The 21108-nt window shown below is 62.6% G+C and overlaps 1 protein-coding gene across 2 annotated transcripts; it reads right to left on the bottom strand.

The window, feature by feature from the left end:
• Positions 1 to 224: 224 nt before the first annotated feature.
• On the bottom strand, positions 225 to 18419 carry PRMT1 (protein arginine methyltransferase 1). Of its 2 annotated transcripts, XM_065423133.1 has the most exons (11): positions 18371 to 18419; positions 17350 to 17403; positions 9647 to 9748; positions 8918 to 9073; positions 4943 to 5006; positions 4291 to 4433; positions 3733 to 3820; positions 1388 to 1503; positions 961 to 1111; positions 582 to 703; positions 225 to 319 (listed from the first exon to the last, which is right to left on the bottom strand). In XM_065423133.1, exons 1-11 carry the CDS (start codon positions 18398 to 18400, stop codon positions 236 to 238), a joined length of 1110 nt encoding a protein of 369 aa, XP_065279205.1. In that variant the 5' UTR covers positions 18401 to 18419; the 3' UTR covers positions 225 to 235. The 2 variants fall into 2 exon arrangements, with proteins under 2 accessions (XP_065279205.1, XP_065279206.1); XM_065423134.1 differs by lacking the exon at positions 17350 to 17403.
• Between the last annotated feature and the right edge of the window lie 2689 nt (positions 18420 to 21108).

Raw genomic sequence — 21108 nt, 5'->3', positions numbered from 1 at the left:
TAGTTACTGGGGGGGGGTCGCTGGTTTAAAAGCAGACGGGAGGGAGGGGTGGGGGGGGTCCCAGGGCGGAGGGAGACAGTGTCACACTCCCCCCTCGCCCCCCAAGGGCCACACAGGGAGGGGGGAGTCAGTGGCAGCTCTGCGCCCCCCTGGCCATGAGAAGGACCCCAGGCGCCCGCGGCTCTGGGCCCGCCCCGGAGGGGCACACAGCGCGATGGGGGGGGACATGGGGGGGCTAGCGCATGCGGTAATCCGTGGAGCAGGACAGTTCACACAGCTGGCCCTTGAAGTCCAGGTCGATGGTGAAGTCCAGGTCCCGCTGCAGGGGAGAGATGGGGGGGGGGGTCAGTCACGGGGGTCTGGCCCACCACTCCCAGCATGCACTGCACCAGTCCCTGCCCCCCAGCCCCCTCTCCGCTTCACAATCCAGCAGTGGGGAGTTCCACAGGGCAGTGCCCCTTGGAGGACCACCGCGAGGCCACTACCCAGCTCTCCAGAACCCCAGAGAGGGGGGTGGCTCTCCCCCCCCCCAAACCCAGATGTGGGCACCCCCCGCCGGTGCCCCCCAGCCCGTCACTCACGTTGTTCTTGGCATTGGGCTTCATGCTGATGGTGCCGAAGATCTCCTCGCCTGTCTTCACCGTCAGGTAGTCCTCCATGTAGAACACCGTCTGCTTCCAGTGGGTGTAGGGCGACTCCGGGCCTGGGGGGGGAGGAGGGTGTCAGGGGGTGGGGTCTGGGGCCAGCCCCACCCCTCACCTAGAGTCCCACCCCCTGGCCCCGCCCCACATCCCATTCCCAGCCCCGCCCCCAGTTCCCAGCACCACCCCCACCTAGTTCCATCCTCTGGTCCCTCCCCAAGCCCCACCCCTCCCCCGCATCCCATCCCTTGGGTCCACCCCCTCCCCCAGCATCCCCTCCCCTGGTCCCGCCCCCATTCCCAGCCCCGCCCCCTCGTACTGGTGGAGAAGCCGGTGCGCTTGTGGCAGCGGGTGAACTCGATGTTGAAATACGCTACGAGCGCGTGGATGTAGTCGTTGCGTTTCACTTGGAGGCAGAAGGGCGAAGTGAATGTCAGGTCCTCCACCTTCACCGTGTAGATGTCCACCTCCTGCGGGAGAGCGGGGTCAGCGCTGCCCCCACACACACCGCTGCCCACTCCCCAGAGACGCAGAACAGACACCATTCCCACCCCCAACGCCGGGCCCTGGGCGGAGGGGGACTCAGTCCCAGTGCCATCCAGTGGCAGGGAGTTCCGCAGGCTGGGATTGCGTCTCCTGGTATCCACCCCCTTGCACATTTCCCTGACGGCCCCCCCCGGCAGGGGCAGCCCCCCCCCCCCCCCCGAGCCAGCCCCACTGCCCCCCCCCCCCCTTCCAGGCTGCACCTTGATGAGGCAGGCGTTGGTGACCAGCTGCTTTGGATCCACTACGTCCACCAGCGGCTCCTTGATGGCCACGTCCTTGATGCAGGACATGTCGAAGCCGTAGACGTTCTCCCACCCTGGGGGATGAGACGTTATCGGATTAGAGGAGGGACCACGCCGTGGCAATAATGGCAATGAATCTTAGACACAGGGTTAAACCCCCTGCAGGATAAATGACCCAAATTCAACCTTAGAAAAGCGTGTAGCCGGTAATTAGGGCCATTCCATGCTAGATAGGCTCCAACTTGGACTGCAAACCTGGGTTGTTAGCGAATTGGAGGCGATACGAATTGTGTGTTTACACTTGTATCTGATTAGATGTTAGCCACGTAAACAGACGGCTCCTGTCTGTCACTACGGCGGTTGATTCAGAGATCAAAAGGGAATATTAACATTTAGATGAATCCATGGGTGAAATCATTGTCTATACGTCTCTTTAAAGTCAATGATCAACTGCCTAATGGATCAACTGCCTTATGTTAATCGGTGTCGCTAATTACCGGGGGAAACAGGGCTACCGCAAAGTCTCCATGATTGCCTCTTGTTCGCCTAAGGACTAAAAACTTCTTGTGTCCTGATCTTTTTCTCTCAGACTTGCTTGATGCTTCCTGCAGGGGAAGCTTTAACCACCACCCAGATCTCCAGTCCCACCGGGATCACCCTGAATATGGACATTGGACTATAACCTACCAAGCGCCTCACCTCTGCTACGAATCTGATCTCAGCGCTGTGCTCACGTGCACTGACCTTTTAACAAATTCTCTCTTTTCTTTAAGAAATGTTCGTTTTGTTACTGAAGACTGGCTGGAAGCGCGTATGTGGGCAGGATCTGGTATAGTCGTTAACCAGGGAGGTGATGCGTCTGATCCTTTGGGGTTGGTAGAACTTTCTTATGTGATGAATAAGATTTTCCGTGATCCCCAGCAAACCTGCCGTGGGTGTCTGGGGGGCGGCCTCAGGCTCCATTGCTTTAACCCAGGGGTGTTCAAACTGTTTTCTGGCGACTCAGTTGAAGAAAACTGTTGACACCCATGACCCCACGTAGCTGGGGATGAGGGGTTTGGGATGTGGGAGGGGGCTCTGAGTTGGAGCAGGGGGTCAGGGCTCTGGGCTGGGGGTGCAGGCCCTGGGGATGAGGAGTTTGGGGTGCGGGGGGGGCTCTGGGCTGGGGATGCCGGCTCTGGGATGGGACTGGGGATGAGGGGTTTGGGGTGTGGGAGGGACTCAGGGCTGGGGTGCGGGGATGAGGGGTTCAGGGTGTAGGAGGGGGCTCTGGGTTGAAGCAGGGGCTCTGGGGTGGGACTGGGGATGAGGAGTTTGGGGTGTAGAAGGGGGCTCTGGGTTGGAGCAGGGGCTCTGGGTGCAGGCTCTGGGGTGGGACTGGGGATGAGGAGTTTGGGGTGTAGAAGGGGGCTCTGGGTTGGAGCAGGGGCTCTGGGCTGGGGGTGCAGGCTCTGGGGTGGGACTGGGGATGAGGAGTTTGGGGTGCAGGAGGGGGCTGTGGGTTTGGGGGGGACTCAGGGCTGGGGGTTACCTCGGGCGGCTCCCAGTCAGCGGCGCAGCGGGGTGCTAAGGGAGGCTTCCTGCCTCTCCTGGCATCACGGACCACGCTGCGCCCCGAAGCAGCCAGCAACAGGTCCAGCTCCTAGGCGGAAGTGTGCAAGTGGCTCTCGCCCGCAGGCACCGCCCCCAGCTCTCATTGGCTGAGAACTGGCCAATGGGAGAACGGAGCCGGTGCTCGAGGCGGGGGGCAGCACACAGAGCCCCGAGGCCCCCCCGCCTAGGAGCCGGACCCGCTGCTGGCCGCTTCCAGGGGACAGCGCGGTGTCAGAACAGGTCGGGACTAGCCTGCCTGAGCCGGGCAGCTGACCAGAGCCGTCGCGTCCCAGCGCCTTCCACTCCCTGTCCTGGGTCGCGACCCACGGTTTGAAAACCGCTGGGCTAAGGGAACCGTGTCGTTGGCCTCCGGGTAGCCAGGGAGGTGTAACAGAAGCTGGGGTGGGCTGGTTGGTAAATCCAAGTATTGGAAGATCCACCAGCTTTGGGGACCGTCCGCCCCATTCTTTGGGGTTCACCCTGAGGAACCTCAGCGGGGCTCCCCCGGGATCCCCGTCACTGGGGGGAGCCGCAGTCAGACCCCGCGGGCGGAGCGAGAGACCGGGCCACACCAAGCCCCCCCCCCCGCCACCATAGATGCCCCGAGTTCACCCCCATCCCCCCGGGCAGGCAGGGAGAGCCACCAGGCCCGGCGCCCTGAGGACACTGAGCCGCCCCCCAAGAGAGGGGCTACAGCCCCCCCCACTCACAGTGGATCTTGTAGTCCTTGTACTGCCGGTCCTCAATGGCCGTGACGTACAGGGTGGCCCGGTCAGGGAAGATGAGCCCGTCGGGGGTCTGGGGAGACAGACAGGGGGAGGGGGCGGGGGGGTCACTGCGTGTCAGCCCCTAAAATCCCCAACGTTTCCCCCACCCCCACAGCACCTAGACACAGGGTCCCCAGAACAGAACACAGGGCCTTTCCCCTCTAGGGGGCGCCAGGTCCCATCCGGCCCCAGGGCGGGGACTGGCTGGCTTAGGGGGGCAGGGACTGGGGCACGGCGCCTGTCCCCTCTAGGGGGTGCTGGCTCCCATCCGGCCCCAGGGCAGGGACTGGCTGGCTCAGGGGGGCGGGGAATGGGGCACGGCGCCTGTCCCCTCTAGGGGGTGCTGGCTCCCATCCGGCCCCAGGGCAGGGACTGGCTGGCTCAGAGGGGCGGGGAATGGGGCATGGGACCTGTCCCCTCCAAGGGAACTGGCTCCCATCTGACCCCATGGCAGGTTGGGGAATGGGACCCGGCTGGTTGCAGGGGGCCCGGGGGACCCACCAGCCACTTGTCGCGGGCGTAGATGACGGTGTTGAGCATGGACTCGTAGAAGAGGCAGTATCCCATCCACTCGCTGATGATGATGTCGACCTTCTCCACCGGCAGCTCCACCTCCTCCACCTTGCCCTTGATGATGGACACCACTGCGGGGGAGGGGACAGGGGTCTCAGCGCAGGGGATGGGCTAGACGTGGGGGAGGAGGGGGGCTGGATACCACTGTCGGGGAGGGGATGGGGGTCTCAGCACAGGGGATGGGCCAGCCGTGGGGGAGGGGGAGCGGCTCCGGGGAGGATGGACGCAGACCCCCGGGGCTGCGAGGGGACAAGCTCCTGTTTCCTGTTATGGGGTGCAGGGCGGGGGCCCTGTGGGGAGAGCCGCCCCTGTCGGGGTGGGAGGAGCCATGACCAGGCCCAGCGAGGCTCCGGGGGGGCACCCTGGGAGCAAGGGGGGAGAGGCTCCGGGAGGGCCCTGGGGGAGAGGGCGTAGGGGCAGGGGGACACCCCAGGGAGACAGCAGGGGATTCCAGGGGGCTCCAGGGGTGAGGGCAGGAGGTTCCAAGGAGGCAGCGCTCCAGGAAAGACAGTGGGGGGGGGGGGGGCGCCAGGGGAGCTCCTGTGGGAGAGGGAGTGGGGGCAGGGGGGCTCCCACTCACCATGGTCCAGCTTGTTGGCTTTGACGATTTTGACGGCGTAGTCGGAGATGCTGGAGCACTCGATCTGCAGGGGGAGCCAGGGGTCAGTGGGGAGATGACACCCCCCCAGCGGGGCTGGGACAAGCGGAGCCGGGGGGGGTGTCAGTGGGGAGAGATGAACCCCAATAGCAACGCCCCCCACCCGGGGCAGGGGCCGAACGGGGAGGCTGGGGATGGGGCCCTGGGAGGAGAGAAACAGGTGCAAACCGTTCCCAGAGGGTGGTTATCAGGGGTTCACAGTCAGGCTGGAGGAATGTAACGAGCGGGGTCCCGCAGGGATCGGTTCTGTTCAATATCTTCACCAATGATTCAGATAATGGCACAGAGAGGACACCAGTAAAGTTTGCGGTTGATACCAAGCTGGGAGGGGCTGCAAGTGCTTTGGAGGACAGGATTAAAATTCAAAATGATCTGGACAAACTGGAGAAATGGTCTGAAGTAAATAGGATGAAATTCAGTCAGGACAAATGCAAAGTACCCCACTTCGGAAGCAACCATCAGTCGCACACACACAAAATGGGAAATCACGGCCTAGGAAGGAGTCCTGCGGAAAGGGATCTGGGGGTCAGAGTGGATCACAAGCTAAATATGTAACGCTGTTGCAAAAAAGGTAATAACCAATTTTTTTTTTTAAGTACATCAGAAGCAGGAAGCCTGCTAAACAACCAGTGGGGCCCCTGGCCGATCTGGATACAAAAGGAGCGCTTAAAGATGATAAAGTCATTGCGGAGAAACTAAAAGAATTCTTTGCTTCAGTCTTCACGGCTGAGGATGTGAGGGAGATTCCCAAACCTGAGCCGTCCTTTGTAGGTGATAAATCTGAGGAACTGTCACAGATTGAAGTGTCACTAGAGGAGGTTTTGGAATTAATTGATAAACTTCATAGTAACAAGTCACCGGGACCAGATGGCATTGACCCAAGAGTTCTGAAAGAACTCAAATGTGAAATTACGGCACTATTAACTATGGTTAGTAACCTGTCCTTTAAATCAGCTTCGGTACCCAATGACTGGAAGATAGCGAATGTAACGCCAATATTTAAAAAGGGCTCTAGAGGCGATCCCGGCAATTACAGACCGCTAAGTCTAACGTCAGTACCGGGCAAATTAGTTGAAACAATAGTAAAGAATAAAATTGTCAGACACATAGAACATAACTTGTTGGGCAAAAGTCAACATGGTTTCTGTAAAGGGAAATTGTGTCTATTAGAGTTCTTTGAAGGGGTCAACAAACATGTGGACAAGGGGGATCCAGTGGACGTAGTGTACTTAGATTTCCAGAAAGCCTTTGACAAGGTCCCTCACCAAAGGCTCTTATGTAAATTAAACTCTCATGAGATAAGAGGGAAGAGCCTTTCATGGATTGAGAACTGGTTAAAAGACCGGGAACAAAGGGTAGGAATAAATGGTAAATTCTCAGAATGGAGAGGGGTAACTAGTGGTGTTCCCCGAGGGTCAGTCCGAGGACCAATCCTATTCAACTTATTCATAAATGTTCTGGAGAAAGGGGTAAACAGTGAGGTGGCAAAGTCTGCAGATGATACTAAACTGCTCAAGATAGTTAAGACCAAAGCAGACTGTGAAGAACTTCAAAAAGATCTCACAAAACTAAGTGATTGGGGAACAAAATGGCAAATGAAATTTAATGTGGATAAATGTAAAGTAATGCACCTTGGAAAAAATAACCCCAACTATACATACAACATGATGGGGGCTAATTTAGCTACAACGAGTCAGGAAAAAGATCTTGGAGTCATCGTGGATAGTTCTCTGAAGACATCCACGCAGTGAGCAGCAGCAGTCAAAAAAGCAAACAGGATTCCTAATATTAGGAATCATTAATAAGGGGATAGAGAATAAGACGGATAATATCTTATTGCCCTTATATAAATTGATGGTACGCCCACATCTTGAATACTGCGTACAGATGTGGTCTCCTCATCTCCAAAAAGATATACTGGCACTAGAGAAGGTTCAGAGAAGGGCAACTAAAATGATTAAGGGTTTGGAACGGGTCCCATATGAGGAGAGATTAAAGAGGCTAGGACTTTTCAGTTTGGAAAAGAGGAGACTAAGGGGGGATATGATAGAGGTCTATAAAATCATGAGTGATGTGGAGAAACTGAATAAGGAAAAGTTATTTACTTGTTCCCATAATATAAGAACTAGGGGTCACCAAATGAAATTAATGGGCAGCAGGCTTAAAACAAATAAAAGGAATTTCTTCACACACCGCACAGTGAACGTGTGAAACTCCTTACCTGAGGAGGTTGGGTGAAGGCTAGAACTATAACAGGGTATTAAAGAGAACTGGATAAATTCATGGAGGTTAAGTCCATTAATGGCTATTAGCCAGGATGGGTAAGGAATGGTGTCCCTAGCCTTTGTTTGTCCGAGGGTGGAGATGGATGGCAGGAGAGAGATCACTTAGACTCATAGACTTTAAGGTCAGAAGGGACCATTATGGTCATCTAGTCTGACCTCCCGCATGATGCAGGCCACAAAAGCTGACCCACCCACTTTCCCTTAACTCAGCTGTTGAAGTCTCCAGATCGTGATTTGAAGACTTCAAGTCGCAGAGAATCCTCCAGCTTGCGACCCCTGCCCCATGCTGCGGAGGAAGGCAAAAAACCTCCAGGGCCTCTGCCAATCTACCCTGGAGGAAAATTCCTTCCTAACCCCAAATATGGCGATCAGCTGAACCCCGAGCATGCGAGCAAGATTCTCCAGCCGGACCCTCATTTTACCAGCGATGGCACGTTATTGCCTAATTGACTAAAATCACGTTATCCCATCAAACCATTCCCTCCATAAACTTATCTAGCCTAATCTTGAAGCCAGAGAGGTCTTTTGCCCCCACCGTTTCCCTCGGAAGGCTGTTCCAAAATTTCACCCCTCTGATGGTTAGAAACCTTCGTCTAATTTCAAGCCTAAACTTCCCCACGGCCAGTTTATATCCATTTGTTCTCGTGTCCACATTAGTACTGAGCTGAAATAATTCCTCTCCCTCCCTGGTATTTATCCCTCTGATATATTTAAAGAGAGCAATCATATCCCCCCTCAGCCTTCTTTTGGTTAGGCTAAACGAACTGAGCTCCTCGAGTCTCCTTTCATAGGAAAGGTTTTCCATTCCTCAGATCATCCTAGTGGCCCTTCTCTGTACCCGTTCCAGTTTGAATCATTACTACTTGATCATTACCTGTTGGGTTCACTCCCTCTGGGGCACCTGGCATTGGCCACTGTCGGTAGACAGGACACTGGGCTGGATGGACCTTTGGTCTGACCCAGTACGGCCGTTCTTATGTTCTTATGTAAAAAGAGAACATTGTTCTGGGATGTATTAGCAGGAGTGTTGTGAGCAAGACACGAGAAGTGATTCTTCCGCTCTGCTCCGCCCTGATACGGTCTCAACTGGAGTATTGCATCTAGTTCCATTTCAGGAAAGACATGGAGAAAGTCCAGAGAAGAGCAACAAAAATGATGAAACGTCTAGAAAACATGAGCTATGGGAGAAGATTGAAACACTGGGGTTTGTTTAGTCTGGAGACGAGAAGCCACAAGTACGTAAAAGGTTGTTACAAGGAGGAGGGAGAAAACTGTCCTCGTTAACCTCTGAGGATCGGATAAGAAGGAATGGGTTTAAATTGTAGCCAGGGCGGTTTAGGTTGGACATCAGGAAAAATGTCCTGAAGCGCTGGAATAAATCGCCCAGGGAGGTGGTGAAATCCCCGTCGTTGGGGATTGTTAAGAGCAGGCTGGACAAACCCCCGTCAGGGACGGTCTAGACAATACTGAGTCCTGGACTGGAGCCCTCGCGAGGTCCTTTCCAGCCCTATGATTCTATGAAACCCCTGGGGCCAGCAGGGGGTTGGGGCCCAGGGCAGGGGAGCTGGAGGGGGGCCCCAGCCAGGCAGCAAGGGGTCGGGGGGGGACTCACCCCGATGACCCGCTTGGCACCCGCCTTGGCCGCGAACATGCAGAGAATCCCGGTGCCGCTGCCCACGTCCAGAACCACCTTGTCCTTGAAGAGGTGCCGGTTGTGGAACATGGAGTTTCTGTAGGTCAGAGTGCGAACCTCGTCCTTCAGCATCTCCTGGGGGGATACGGGGGGTCAGCGGGGGCCCCCCAACCCCACCCAGCCCACTCCCCACACCCTTCAGCATCTCCTGGGGGGACACGGGGTCAGCAGGGGCCGAACCCCACTCCCCTCGTCCTTCAGCATCTCCTGGGGGGACAAGGGGCCCCCAACCCCACCCAGCCCAGCCCACTCCCCTCCCCTCATCCTTCAGCATCTCCTGGGGGGACACAGGGGGTCAGCGGGGGCCCCCCAACCCCACCCCGCACGCTTTGTCCTGCAGCATCTCCTGGTGGGACACGGGGCCCCCAACCCAACCCCACCCAGCCCACGCCCCTCATCCTTCAGCATCTCCTGGGGGGATTCAGGGGGTTAGCAGGGCCCCCCCAACCCCACCCCGCACGCCTTGTCATGCAGCATCTCCTGGGAGAAAGGGGGCCACCCAACCCCCCCCAGTGCACCTCATCCTCCAGTTCCTCCTGGGGGGGGGGGGGGAGAGAGAGGGGAACAAGTGACAGGGATGTGCCCATGAAGCCAGGCACCCCACGGGGACGTCTGCCCCCTCCCCGGGGCCCTCCCTCCCCCACTGACCTCGTGGATGCCGAAGTGGGCATAGGAGTCGAAGTAATAATCCTTGGACGTCATCTCCTCGGCCGTGGGCTTCACGCTGCTCTCGGCCTGGGGGCAGGACACCTGGGGGCAGGGGGGGCTATGGTCAGACAGATGCCCCCAAACACACCGCAGGGATGGGGCCGAGCCACAGGGGCCCAGCTGGTATCCACCCCCAGCTCCCATATCAGCCCCACGAGCCCAGCCGGTATCCAGACCCCACATCAGCCCCAAGGGCCCAGCCTGGCCTGTATCCACCCCCAGCTCCGACATCAGCCCCACGGGCCCAGCCCGGCCTGTATCCACTTCCAGTTCCCACATCAGCCCCACGGGCCCAGCCCGGCCAGTATCCAGCCCCCACATCAGCCCCACAGACCCAGCCCAGCTGGTATCCACCCTCCAGCCCCCACATCAGCACCAGGGGCCCAGCCCAGCCAGTATCCACCCGCCATGACCTGCCCCACAGGCCCAGCCAGGCCTGTAGCCCCCTCCATCCCCCAAACCAGTCCCCGCGTGGTGTCACCACCCCCATTCTGCAGGCCCCATGCGGAGTCCCCGGCACCAGACAGCACCACTCTGGGGGGCTGGGCTGAAGGCCTGGCGTCAGGGGACCCAGCCCCCCATCCTGCCCCCTCCCCGGTGGGGCCCAGAGCACATCTGCTTGGCAGGAACAATGCGGGGCTGGGATGCGTAGCCCCGAGCCCCCCCATTCCAGCCCCCCGCAGAGCTGGGTCTCCCCGCGCCCCACCTCCGTTCCCCCACCGACCGCACCCACAATGCACCGCGGGAGCTGGGGCTGGAGACCAAGTTAAGGAAACTGGGGAATTACTGGTCCCCTCCCCCTCCCCTGCAGCCACCTGCCCACTCCAGGACACAGCCCCCCACCCCCACAGCCACCTGCCCCACCCAAGCACAAAGCCCGCAGTCCCCCCAGCAACTACCTGCCCCCCCGCCCAGCACAGAGCCCCACTCATGCTCCAACAGCTACTCCCTGGCCCCTCGAGGTCCAACCATTGCACACAGACCCCAGGCAGCTACCCACCCCCCTCAAAAACTCCCAGCCGGTAACCCCCATACAGAACACGGGGCCCTAGGAGCTTCCTATGGGACTCCCCTGAAGAGAGCCCCCCCAGAGCAGACACCCACTGCCCCCCTTAGGGCTGAGCAATGTGTGGGGGATGGGTCACAACCTGCCCGCGGAGGGGGCAGACGCTCTGAGCTAGGATTGGGGGGGGGGTTTCTGGATCCCTTTGGTCCCCCTCCCCATGGTTTATCTGACTCCGGAGGGGGGTTCTGGGGCTGGCTGCCACGGGAAGAGACCATCTGGATGGGGCAGGGCAAGGCCCAGGGGGGGTCAGTAGAAATGGGGGACGGTTGCTGGCCAGCACTGGGAATGGGTCAGGGGTGGGGTGTCACTGGGAACGGGCCGGGGGGGGATGTCACCAGTCAGCGCTGGGAACGGGTTGGGAGGGGTGACTGGGAACGGGCCGGGGGGGGATGTCACCAGTCAGCGCTGGGAACGGGTTGGGAGGGGTGGCTGGGAACGGGCCGGGGGGGGGGATGTCACCAGTCAGCGCTGGGAACGGGTTGGGAGGGGTGACTGGGAACGGGCCGGGGGGGGATGTCACCAGTCAGCGCTGGGAACGGGTTGGGAGGGGTGGCTGGGAACGGGCCAGGGGGGGATGTCACCAGTCAGCGCTGGGAACGGGTTGGGAGGGGTGACTGGGAACGGGCCGGGGGGGATGTCACCAGTCAGCGCTGGGAACGGGTTGGGAGGGGTGACTGGGAACGGGCCGGGGGGGGATGTCACCAGTCAGCGCTGGGAACGGGTTGGGAGGGGTGACTGGGAACGGGCCGGGGGGGGATGTCACCAGTCAGCGCTGGGAACGGGTTGGGAGGGGTGACTGGGAACGGGCCGGGGGGGGGGATGTCACCAGTCAGCGCTGGGAACGGGTTGGGAGGGGTGGCTGGGAACGGGCCGGGGGGAGAAGTTACCGGCCGGCCCTGGGAACGGGTTGGGAGGGGTGACTGGGAACGGGCCGGGGGGGATGTCACCAGTCAGCGCTGGGAACGGGTTGGGAGGGGTGGCTGGGAACGGGCCGGGGGGAGAAGTTACCGGCCGGCCCTGGGAACGGGTTGGGAGGGGTGACTGGGAACGGGCCGGGGGGGATGTCACCAGTCAGCGCTGGGAACGGGTTGGGAGGGGTGACTGGGAACGGGCCGGGGGGGGGGGGGATGTCACCAGTCAGCGCTGGGAACGGGTTGGGAGGGGTGGCTGGGAACGGGCCGGGGGGGATGTCACCAGTCAGCGCTGGGAACGGGTTGGGAGGGGTGGCTGGGAACGGGCCGGGGGGGATGTCACCAGTCAGCGCTGGGAACGGGTTGGGAGGGGTGACTGGGAACGGGCCGGGGGGGGGGGATGTCACCAGTCAGCGCTGGGAACGGGTTGGGAGGGGTGGCTGGGAACGGGCCGGGGGGGATGTCACCAGTCAGCGCTGGGAACGGGTTGGGAGGGGTGGCTGGGAACGGGCCGGGGGGGATGTCACCAGTCAGCGCTGGGAACGGGTTGGGAGGGGTGGCTGGGAACGGGCCGGGGGGAGAAGTTACCGGCCGGCCCTGGGAACGGGTTGGGAGGGGTGACTGGGAACGGGCCGGGGGGGATGTCACCAGTCAGCGCTGGGAACGGGTTGGGAGGGGTGGCTGGGAACGGGCCGGGGGGGATGTCACCAGTCAGCGCTGGGAACGGGTTGGGAGGGGTGACTGGGAACGGGCCGGGGGGGGGATGTCACCAGTCAGCGCTGGGAACGGGCCGGGGGGGTGACTGGGAACGGGCCGGGGGGGGAAGTTACCAGTCAGCGCTGGGAACGGGTTGGGAGGGGTGACTGGGAACGGGCCGGGGGGGATGTCACCAGTCAGCGCTGGGAACGGGTTGGGAGGGGTGACTGGGAACGGGCCGGGGGGGATGTCACCAGTCAGCGCTGGGAACGGGTTGGGAGGGGTGGCTGGGAACGGGCCGGGGGGGATGTCACCAGTCAGCGCTGGGAACGGGCCGGGGGGGTGACTGGGAACGGGTTGGGAGGGGTGGCTGGGAACGGGCCGGGGGGAGAAGTTACCGGCCGGCCCTGGGAACGGGTTGGGAGGGGTGACTGGGAACGGGCCGGGGGGGGAAGTTACCGGCCGGCCCTGGGAACGGGTTGGGAGGGGTGGCTGGGAACGGGTTGGGAGGGGTGGCTGGGAACGGGCCGGGGGGGGAAGTTACCGGCCGGCCCTGGGAACGGGTTGGGAGGGGTGACTGGGAACGGGCCGGGGGGGGAAGTTACCGGCCGGCCCTGGGAACGGGTTGGGAGGGGTGGCTGGGAACGGGTTGGGGGGGGAAGTTACCGGCCGGCCCTGGGAACGGGTTGGGAGGGGTGGCTGGGAACGGGTTGGGAGGGGTGGCTGGGAACGGGCCGGGGGGGGAAGTTACCGGCCGGCCCTGGGAACGGGTTGGGAGGGGTGACTGGGAACGGGCCGGGGGGAGAAGTTACCGGCCGGCCCTGGGAACGGGTTGGGAGGGGTGACTGGGAACGGGCCGGGGGGAGAAGTTACCGGCCGGCCCTGGGAACGGGTTGGGAGGGGTGGCTGGGAACGGGCCGGGGGGGGAAGTTACCGGCCGGCCCTGGGAACGGGTTGGGAGGGGTGGCTGGGAACGGGTTGGGAGGGGTGGCTGGGAACGGGCCGGGGGGGGAAGTTACCGGCCGGCCCTGGGAACGGGTTGGGAGGGGTGGCTGGGAACGGGTTGGGAGGGGTGGCTGGGAACGGGCCGGGGGGAGAAGTTACCGGCCGGCCCTGGGAACGGGTTGGGAGGGGTGACTGGGAACGGGCCGGGGGGAGAAGTTACCGGCCGGCCCTGGGAACGGGTTGGGAGGGGTGGCTGGGAACGGGCCGGGGGGAGAAGTTACCGGCCGGCCCTGGGAACGGGTTGGGAGGGGTGGCTGGGAACGGGCCGGGGGGAGAAGTTACCGGCCGGCCCTGGGAACGGGTTGGGAGGGGTGGCTGGGAACGGGCCGGGGGGAGAAGTTACCGGCCGGCCCTGGGAACGGGTTGGGAGGGGTGGCTGGGAACGGGCCGGGGGGGGAAGTTACCGGCCGGCCCTGGGAACGGGTTGGGAGGGGTGGCTGGGAACGGGTTGGGAGGGGTGGCTGGGAACGGGCCGGGGGGGGAAGTTACCGGCCGGCCCTGGGAACGGGTTGGGAGGGGTGGCTGGGAACGGGTTGGGAGGGGTGGCTGGGAACGGGCCGGGGGGAGAAGTTACCGGCCGGCCCTGGGAACGGGTTGGGAGGGGTGGCTGGGAACGGGCCGGGGGGGGAAGTTACCGGCCGGCCCTGGGAACGGGTTGGGAGGGGTGACTGGGAACGGGCCGGGGGGAGAAGTTACCGGCCGGCCCTGGGAACGGGTTGGGAGGGGTGGCTGGGAACGGGTTGGGAGGGGTGGCTGGGAACGGGCCGGGGGGGGAAGTTACCGGCCGGCCCTGGGAACGGGTTGGGAGGGGTGGCTGGGAACGGGCCGGGGGGGGAAGTTACCGGCCGGCCCTGGGAACGGGTTGGGAGGGGTGGCTGGGAACGGGTTGGGAGGGGTGGCTGGGAACGGGCCGGGGGGGGAAGTTACCGGCCGGCCCTGGGAACGGGTTGGGAGGGGTGGCTGGGAACGGGCCGGGGGGGGAAGTTACCGGCCGGCCCTGGGAACGGGTTGGGAGGGGTGACTGGGAACGGGCCGGGGGGAGAAGTTACCGGCCGGCCCTGGGAACGGGTTGGGAGGGGTGGCTGGGAACGGGTTGGGAGGGGTGGCTGGGAACGGGCCGGGGGGGGAAGTTACCGGCCGGCCCTGGGAACGGGTTGGGAGGGGTGGCTGGGAACGGGCCGGGGGGGGAAGTTACCGGCCGGCCCTGGGAACGGGTTGGGAGGGGTGGCTGGGAACGGGTTGGGAGGGGTGACTGGGAACGGGTTGGGAGGGGTGACTGGGAACGGGTTGGGAGGGGTGGCTGGGAACGGGTTGGGAGGGGTGACTGGGAACGGGTTGGGAGGGGTGGCTGGGAACGGGCCGGGGGGAGAAGTTACCGGCCGGCCCTGGGAACGGGTTGGGAGGGGTGGCTGGGAACGGGTTGGGGGGAGAAGTTACCGGCCGGCCCTGGGAACGGGTTGGGAGGGGTGGCTGGGAACGGGTTGGGAGGGGTGGCTGGGAACGGGCCGGGGGGGGAAGTTACCGGCCGGCCCTGGGAACGGGTTGGGAGGGGTGGCTGGGAACGGGCCGGGGGGGGAAGTTACCGGCCGGCCCTGGGAACGGGTTGGGAGGGGTGGCTGGGAACGGGTTGGGAGGGGTGGCTGGGAACGGGCCGGGGGGGGAAGTTACCGGCCGGCCCTGGGAACGGGTTGGGAGGGGTGGCTGGGAACGGGCCGGGGGGGGAAGTTACCGGCCGGCCCTGGGAACGGGTTGGGAGGGGTGACTGGGAACGGGCCGGGGGGAGAAGTTACCGGCCGGCCCTGGGAACGGGTTGGGAGGGGTGGCTGGGAACGGGTTGGGAGGGGTGGCTGGGAACGGGCCGGGGGGGGAAGTTACCGGCCGGCCCTGGGAACGGGTTGGGAGGGGTGGCTGGGAACGGGCCGGGGGGGGAAGTTACCGGCCGGCCCTGGGAACGGGTTGGGAGGGGTGGCTGGGAACGGGTTGGGAGGGGTGACTGGGAACGGGTTGGGAGGGGTGGCTGGGAACGGGCCGGGGGGAGAAGTTACCGGCCGGCCCTGGGAACGGGTTGGGAGGGGTGGCTGGGAACGGGTTGGGGGGAGAAGTTACCGGCCGGCCCTGGGAACGGGTTGGGAGGGGTGGCTGGGAACGGGTTGGGAGGGGTGGCTGGGAACGGGTTGGGAGGGGTGGCTGGGAACGGGTTGGGAGGGGTGACTGGGAACGGGTTGGGAGGGGTGGCTGGGAACGGGCCGGGGGGAGAAGTTACCGGCCGGCCCTGGGAACGGGTTGGGAGGGGTGGCTGGGAACGGGTTGGGAGGGGTGGCTGGGAACGGGCCGGGGGAGAAGTTACCGGCCGGCCCTGGGAACGGGTTGGGAGGGGTGGCTGGGAACGGGTTGGGGGGAGAAGTTACTGGCCGGCCCTGGGAACGGGTTGGGAGGGGTGGCTGGGAACGGGTTGGGAGGGGTGGCTGGGAACGGGCCGGGGGGAGAAGTTACCGGCCGGCCCTGGGAACGGGTTGGGAGGGGTGGCTGGGAACGGGTTGGGGGGAGAAGTTACTGGCCGGCCCTGGGAACGGGTTGGGAGGGGTGGCTGGGAACGGGTTGGGAGGGGTGGCTGGGAACGGGTTGGGGGGAGAAGTTACCGGCCGGCCCTGGGAACGGGTTGGGAGGGGTGGCTGGGAACGGGCCGGGGGGAGAAGTTACCGGCCGGCCCTGGGAACGGGTTGGGAGGGGTGGCTGGGAACGGGTTGGGGGGAGAAGTTACCGGCCGGCCCTGGGAACGGGTTGGGAGGGGTGGCTGGGAACGGGTTGGGAGGGGTGGCTGGGAACGGGTTGGGAGGGGTGGCTGGGAACGGGTTGGGAGGGGTGGCTGGGAACGGGTTGGGGGGAGAAGTTACCGGCCGGCCCTGGGAACGGGTTGGGAGGGGTGGCTGGGAACGGGTTGGGAGGGGTGGCTGGGAACGGGTTGGGAGGGGTGGCTGGGAACGGGTTGGGAGGGGTGGCTGGGAACGGGCCGGGGGGAGAAGTTACCGGCCGGCCCTGGGAACGGGTTGGGAGGGGTGGCTGGGAACGGGTTGGGGGGAGAAGTTACTGGCCGGCCCTGGGAACGGGTTGGGAGGGGTGGCTGGGAACGGGTTGGGAGGGGTGGCTGGGAACGGGTTGGGGGGAGAAGTTACCGGCCGGCCCTGGGAACGGGTTGGGAGGGGTGGCTGGGAACGGGCCGGGGGGAGAAGTTACCGGCCGGCCCTGGGAACGGGTTGGGAGGGGTGGCTGGGAACGGGTTGGGGGGAGAAGTTACCGGCCGGCCCTGGGAACGGGTTGGGAGGGGTGGCTGGGAACGGGTTGGGAGGGGTGGCTGGGAACGGGTTGGGAGGGGTGGCTGGGAACGGGTTGGGAGGGGTGGCTGGGAACGGGTTGGGGGGAGAAGTTACCGGCCGGCCCTGGGAACGGGTTGGGAGGGGTGGCTGGGAACGGGTTGGGAGGGGTGGCTGGGAACGGGTTGGGAGGGGTGGCTGGGAACGGGTTGGGAGGGGTGGCTGGGAACGGGTTGGGGGGAGAAGTTACCGGCCGGCCCTGGGAACGGGTTGGGAGGGGTGGCTGGGAACGGGTTGGGAGGGGTGGCTGGGAACGGGTTGGGAGGGGTGGCTGGGAACGGGTTGGGAGGGGTGGCTGGGAACGGGTTGGGAGGGGTGGCTGGGAACGGGTTGGGAGGGGTGGCTGGGAACGGGTTGGGGGGAGAAGTTACCGGCCGGCCCTGGGAACGGGTTGGGAGGGGTGGCTGGGAACGGGTTGGGAGGGGTGGCTGGGAACGGGTTGGGAGGGGTGGCTGGGAACGGGTTGGGAGGGGTGGCTGGGAACGGGTTGGGAGGGGTGGCTGGGAACGGGCCGGGGGGGGAAGTTACCGGCCGGCCCTGGGGGGTCACTAGCCCCCGAGCCCTGGCCTGGCCCCTCACTCAAAGGATATTTACATCTTCTATTGCAGTCTGCAGGCTCATCCCATTAGCCAGGGTGGCTACAAAATTCTAGGAGAAAGTAACGGAGACAAGTCAATGGGGGGCTCGGGGACCGGGGGGCCGAGCCCCCCAGAGCCAGGGTCTCCCTAACACTGTGCCCGGGGCCACTGCTCTCAGCTGCCAAGGGAGGGGGGACAGAGATCACGGGGGGGGCTCCACCCCCACACAGAATAAATACTGAGCCAGGCCCGGAACAGAACAGCCCCCCAGCGCCCCTCACTCCCGACCCGCAGCCCCCCAATTGCCCAGCCCTGCCCCCTCCCCGCCCTCCCAGCGCCCCTCACTCCTGACCCGCAGCCCCTGCTAGCCCAGCCCTGCCCCCCCAGTGCCCCTCACTCCTGACCCACAGGCCCCCAATTGCCCAGCCCTGCCAGTGCCCCTCACTCCCGACCCGCAGCCCCTGCTAGCCCAGCCCTGCCCCCCCCCAGCCCCGCCGGTGCCCCTCGCTCCCGACCCGCAGCCCCCTGACCCCCGAGGAGGTCGCAGGACCGGAAACCAGCCGCAGGGGCCCCGCCCCCCGCAGAGATGGGAAATGGACGCGACCCCCCCATATCCCCCCGCCCCGGCCCCGCCCCAATCAGGCCCCACCCCCGCCCCAGCGCCTTCCCCCCCCCCGCGGATCCGCCTCCCGGGCCGCCCCCGCCCCTTTGTCCGCAGGCGTGAGCCGCGTGGGGCCGCCGAGACCCCCCGCGCCCCCCAGCTCAGCGCCCCCCCGGGCCCCGCCCCCTCCCCGCGCCGACCCCCGCCCCCCTCAACTCAGCGCCCCCCCCCCGCCCCGCGCCCAGCCCCCCCCCCGGCCCAGCTCAGCGCCCCCCCCCGACCCCCCCCCCCGGGCCCCCGCCCAGCCCCGGCCCCCGCCCCCTCCCCGCGCCAGCTGCTGCCCCCCCCGGGTCCCCGAACCCCTCCGCGATTCCTCCGCCCCTCCCCCCGCCGGGCCCCGCGCCCCCGGCCCCGCACGTGCCGCCCCGGCCCCCACCTCCATGGTGCAGTTGGTCGCCTCCGCCATCTTGCGAGCGAAGCGCAGAGAGAGCGAGAGCCCCGCCCCCCGCCGCTTATACCGGGGGAGGGCCCGGCCACGCCCCTCGGCCCCCATTGGGCCCCTCATGAGCCATGGGCCCGCCCCTCTTGCTGGGCGCTGCCGTTGGGCCACGCAGCTGTCACTCATCGGCCCGGGTCCGCCCTCCACAAACAGGGGGAGCTCCTATTGGGTGAAGGAGGTGTCACTCGGAGTGCCGGGCCCGCCCCCACAGCTAATGCGTATTCTTATTGGGCGAAGGAGGTGTCACTCAGAGTGCCCGCCCTCATGCCCAGAGATGTACCTATTAGGTGAGGGAGGTGTCACTCAGCATTCCAAGCCTAGCTCACAGCCTAGTGACGCTCCCAATGGGCAAAGGGATGTCACTCACACTGTTGCCCCGCCCCATCCCCGCTAGGGCAAACGCCACTGGCCGCTAATCTCTGACAGACGGTAACAGGCCCCAACAGCCAAAGGAGAATGCCATTGGACGACGCAGGTGTCACTCAGGGACTCGCCTACCCGGGCACCTCCTCAGGCAAATGCCATTGGTGGACGATGTGTCACTCAAACCCTGAGCCCCTCCCCCATGCTGGGCTTGCGCGCTCACACTCGCAGGCCCATCCCATTTGCAGAGCGAAACGTCAATCACGTGTTGAGACCCTGCCCCAGCTACCTCACTGGGGGCTCTGGTGTCCGTCACAGGCACGGATACGCCTCCCCACTCCAGCCACTAACCCTATTGGCTCTTTCCAGCACCCAGGCCCGCCCAACCGCGGATCGGCCCACTGCAGTAATTGGGTGTGGGAGGTGCCTGTCACCTGGAGCCGAGCCCCGCCCCCCAGCCCCAGTGCTGCGGGGCCATGCTGCTCCTCTCCCCATCCCACCCCCTCCCCCACCACTGCAACACCCCTCACTGCATCCCCCTCCCCGTCACTGCAACACCCCTCGCTGCACCCCCTCCCCCACCACTGCAACACCCATCACTGCATCCCCCTTCCCTGTCACTGCAACACCCCCTCCCCCAGCACTGCAACACCCCACACTGCATCCCCCTCCCCCACCACTGCAACACCCCTCCCTGCATCCCCCTCCTCCAATCCCTCCCACTCACTGCACCCCCACCCCATCGCTGGGCTCCCTACCATAAGAACATAACATAAGAACGGCCGTACCGGGTCAGACCAAAGGTTCATCCAGCCCAGTGTCCTGTCTGCCGACAGTGGCCAATGCCAGGTGCCCCAGAGGGAGTGAACCTAACAGGCAATGATCAAGTGATCTCTCTTCTGCCGTCCATCTCCACCTTCTGACAAACAGAGTCTGGGGACACCATTCCTTACCCAGCCTGGCTAATAGCCATTAATGGACTTAACCTCCATGAATTTATCCAGTTCTCTTTTAAACCCTGTTATAGTCCTACCCTTCACCGCCTCCTCAGGCAAAGAGTTCCACAGGTTAACTGGGCACTGTGTGAAGAACTTCCTTTTATTTGTTTTAAACCTGCTGCCCATTAATTTCATTTGGTGACCCCTAGTTCTTGTATTATGGGAACAAGTAAATAACTTTTCCTTATTCACTTTCTCCACATCACTCATGACTTCATAGACCTCTATCATATCCCCCCTTAGTCTCCTCTTTTCCAAGCTGAAAAGTCCTAGCCTCTTTAATCTCTCCTCGTATGGGCCCTGTTCCAAACCCCTAATCATTCTAGGTGCCCTTCTCTGAACCTTTTCTAATGCCAGTATATCTTTTTGGAGATGAGACCACATCTGTACGCAGTATTCAAGATGTGGGCGTTCCATGGATTTATATAAGGGCAATAAGATATTCTCCGTCTTATTCTCTATCCCTTTTTTAATGGTTCCTAACATCCTGTTTGCTTTTTTGACCGCCTCTGCACACTGCGTGGACATCTTCAGAGAACTATCCACAGTGACTCCAAGATCTCTTTCCTGATTAGTTGTAGCTAAATTAGCCCCCATCATATTATATGTATAATTGGGGTTATTTTTTCCAAGGTGCATTACTTTACATTTATCCACATTAAATTTCATTTGCCATTTTGTTGACCAATCACTCAGTTTTGTGAGATGTTTTTGAAGTTCTTCACAGTCTGCTTTGGTCTTAACTATCTTGAGCAGTTTAGTATCATCTGCAAACTTTGCCACCTCACTGTTTACCCCTTTCTCCAGATCATTTATGAATAAGTTGAATAGGATTGGTCCTAGGACTGACTAGTGGTGTTCCCCAAGGGTTACCCCTCTCCATTCTGAGAATTTACCATTTATTCCTACCCTTTGTTCCCGGTCTTTTAACCAGTTCTCAATCCATGAAAGGCTCTTCCCTCTTATCTCATGAGAGTTTAATTTACATAAGAGCCTTTGGTGAGGGACCTTGTCAAAGGCTTTCTGGAAATCTAAGTACACTACGTCCACTGGATCCCCCTTGTCCACATGTTTGTTGACCCCTTCAAAGAACTCTAATAGACACAATTTCCCTTTACAGAAACCATGTTGACTTTTGCCCAACAAGTTATGTTCTTCTATGTGTCTGACAATTTTATTCTTTACTATTGTTTCGACTTAATTTGCCCGGTACCGACGTTAGACTTACCCAGTCTGTAATTGCCGGGATCACCTCTAGAGCCTTTTTAAATATTGGCGTTACATTCGCTATCTTCCAGTCATTGGGTACAGAAG

The sequence above is a fragment of the Emys orbicularis genome, assembly GCF_028017835.1.
Source record: "Emys orbicularis isolate rEmyOrb1 chromosome 21 unlocalized genomic scaffold, rEmyOrb1.hap1 SUPER_21_unloc_6, whole genome shotgun sequence".
Taxonomy (NCBI): domain Eukaryota; kingdom Metazoa; phylum Chordata; order Testudines; family Emydidae; genus Emys; species Emys orbicularis.
The sequence above is the reverse complement of the archived record's forward strand: the minus strand, read 5'-3'. Positions and strand labels throughout refer to the sequence as shown.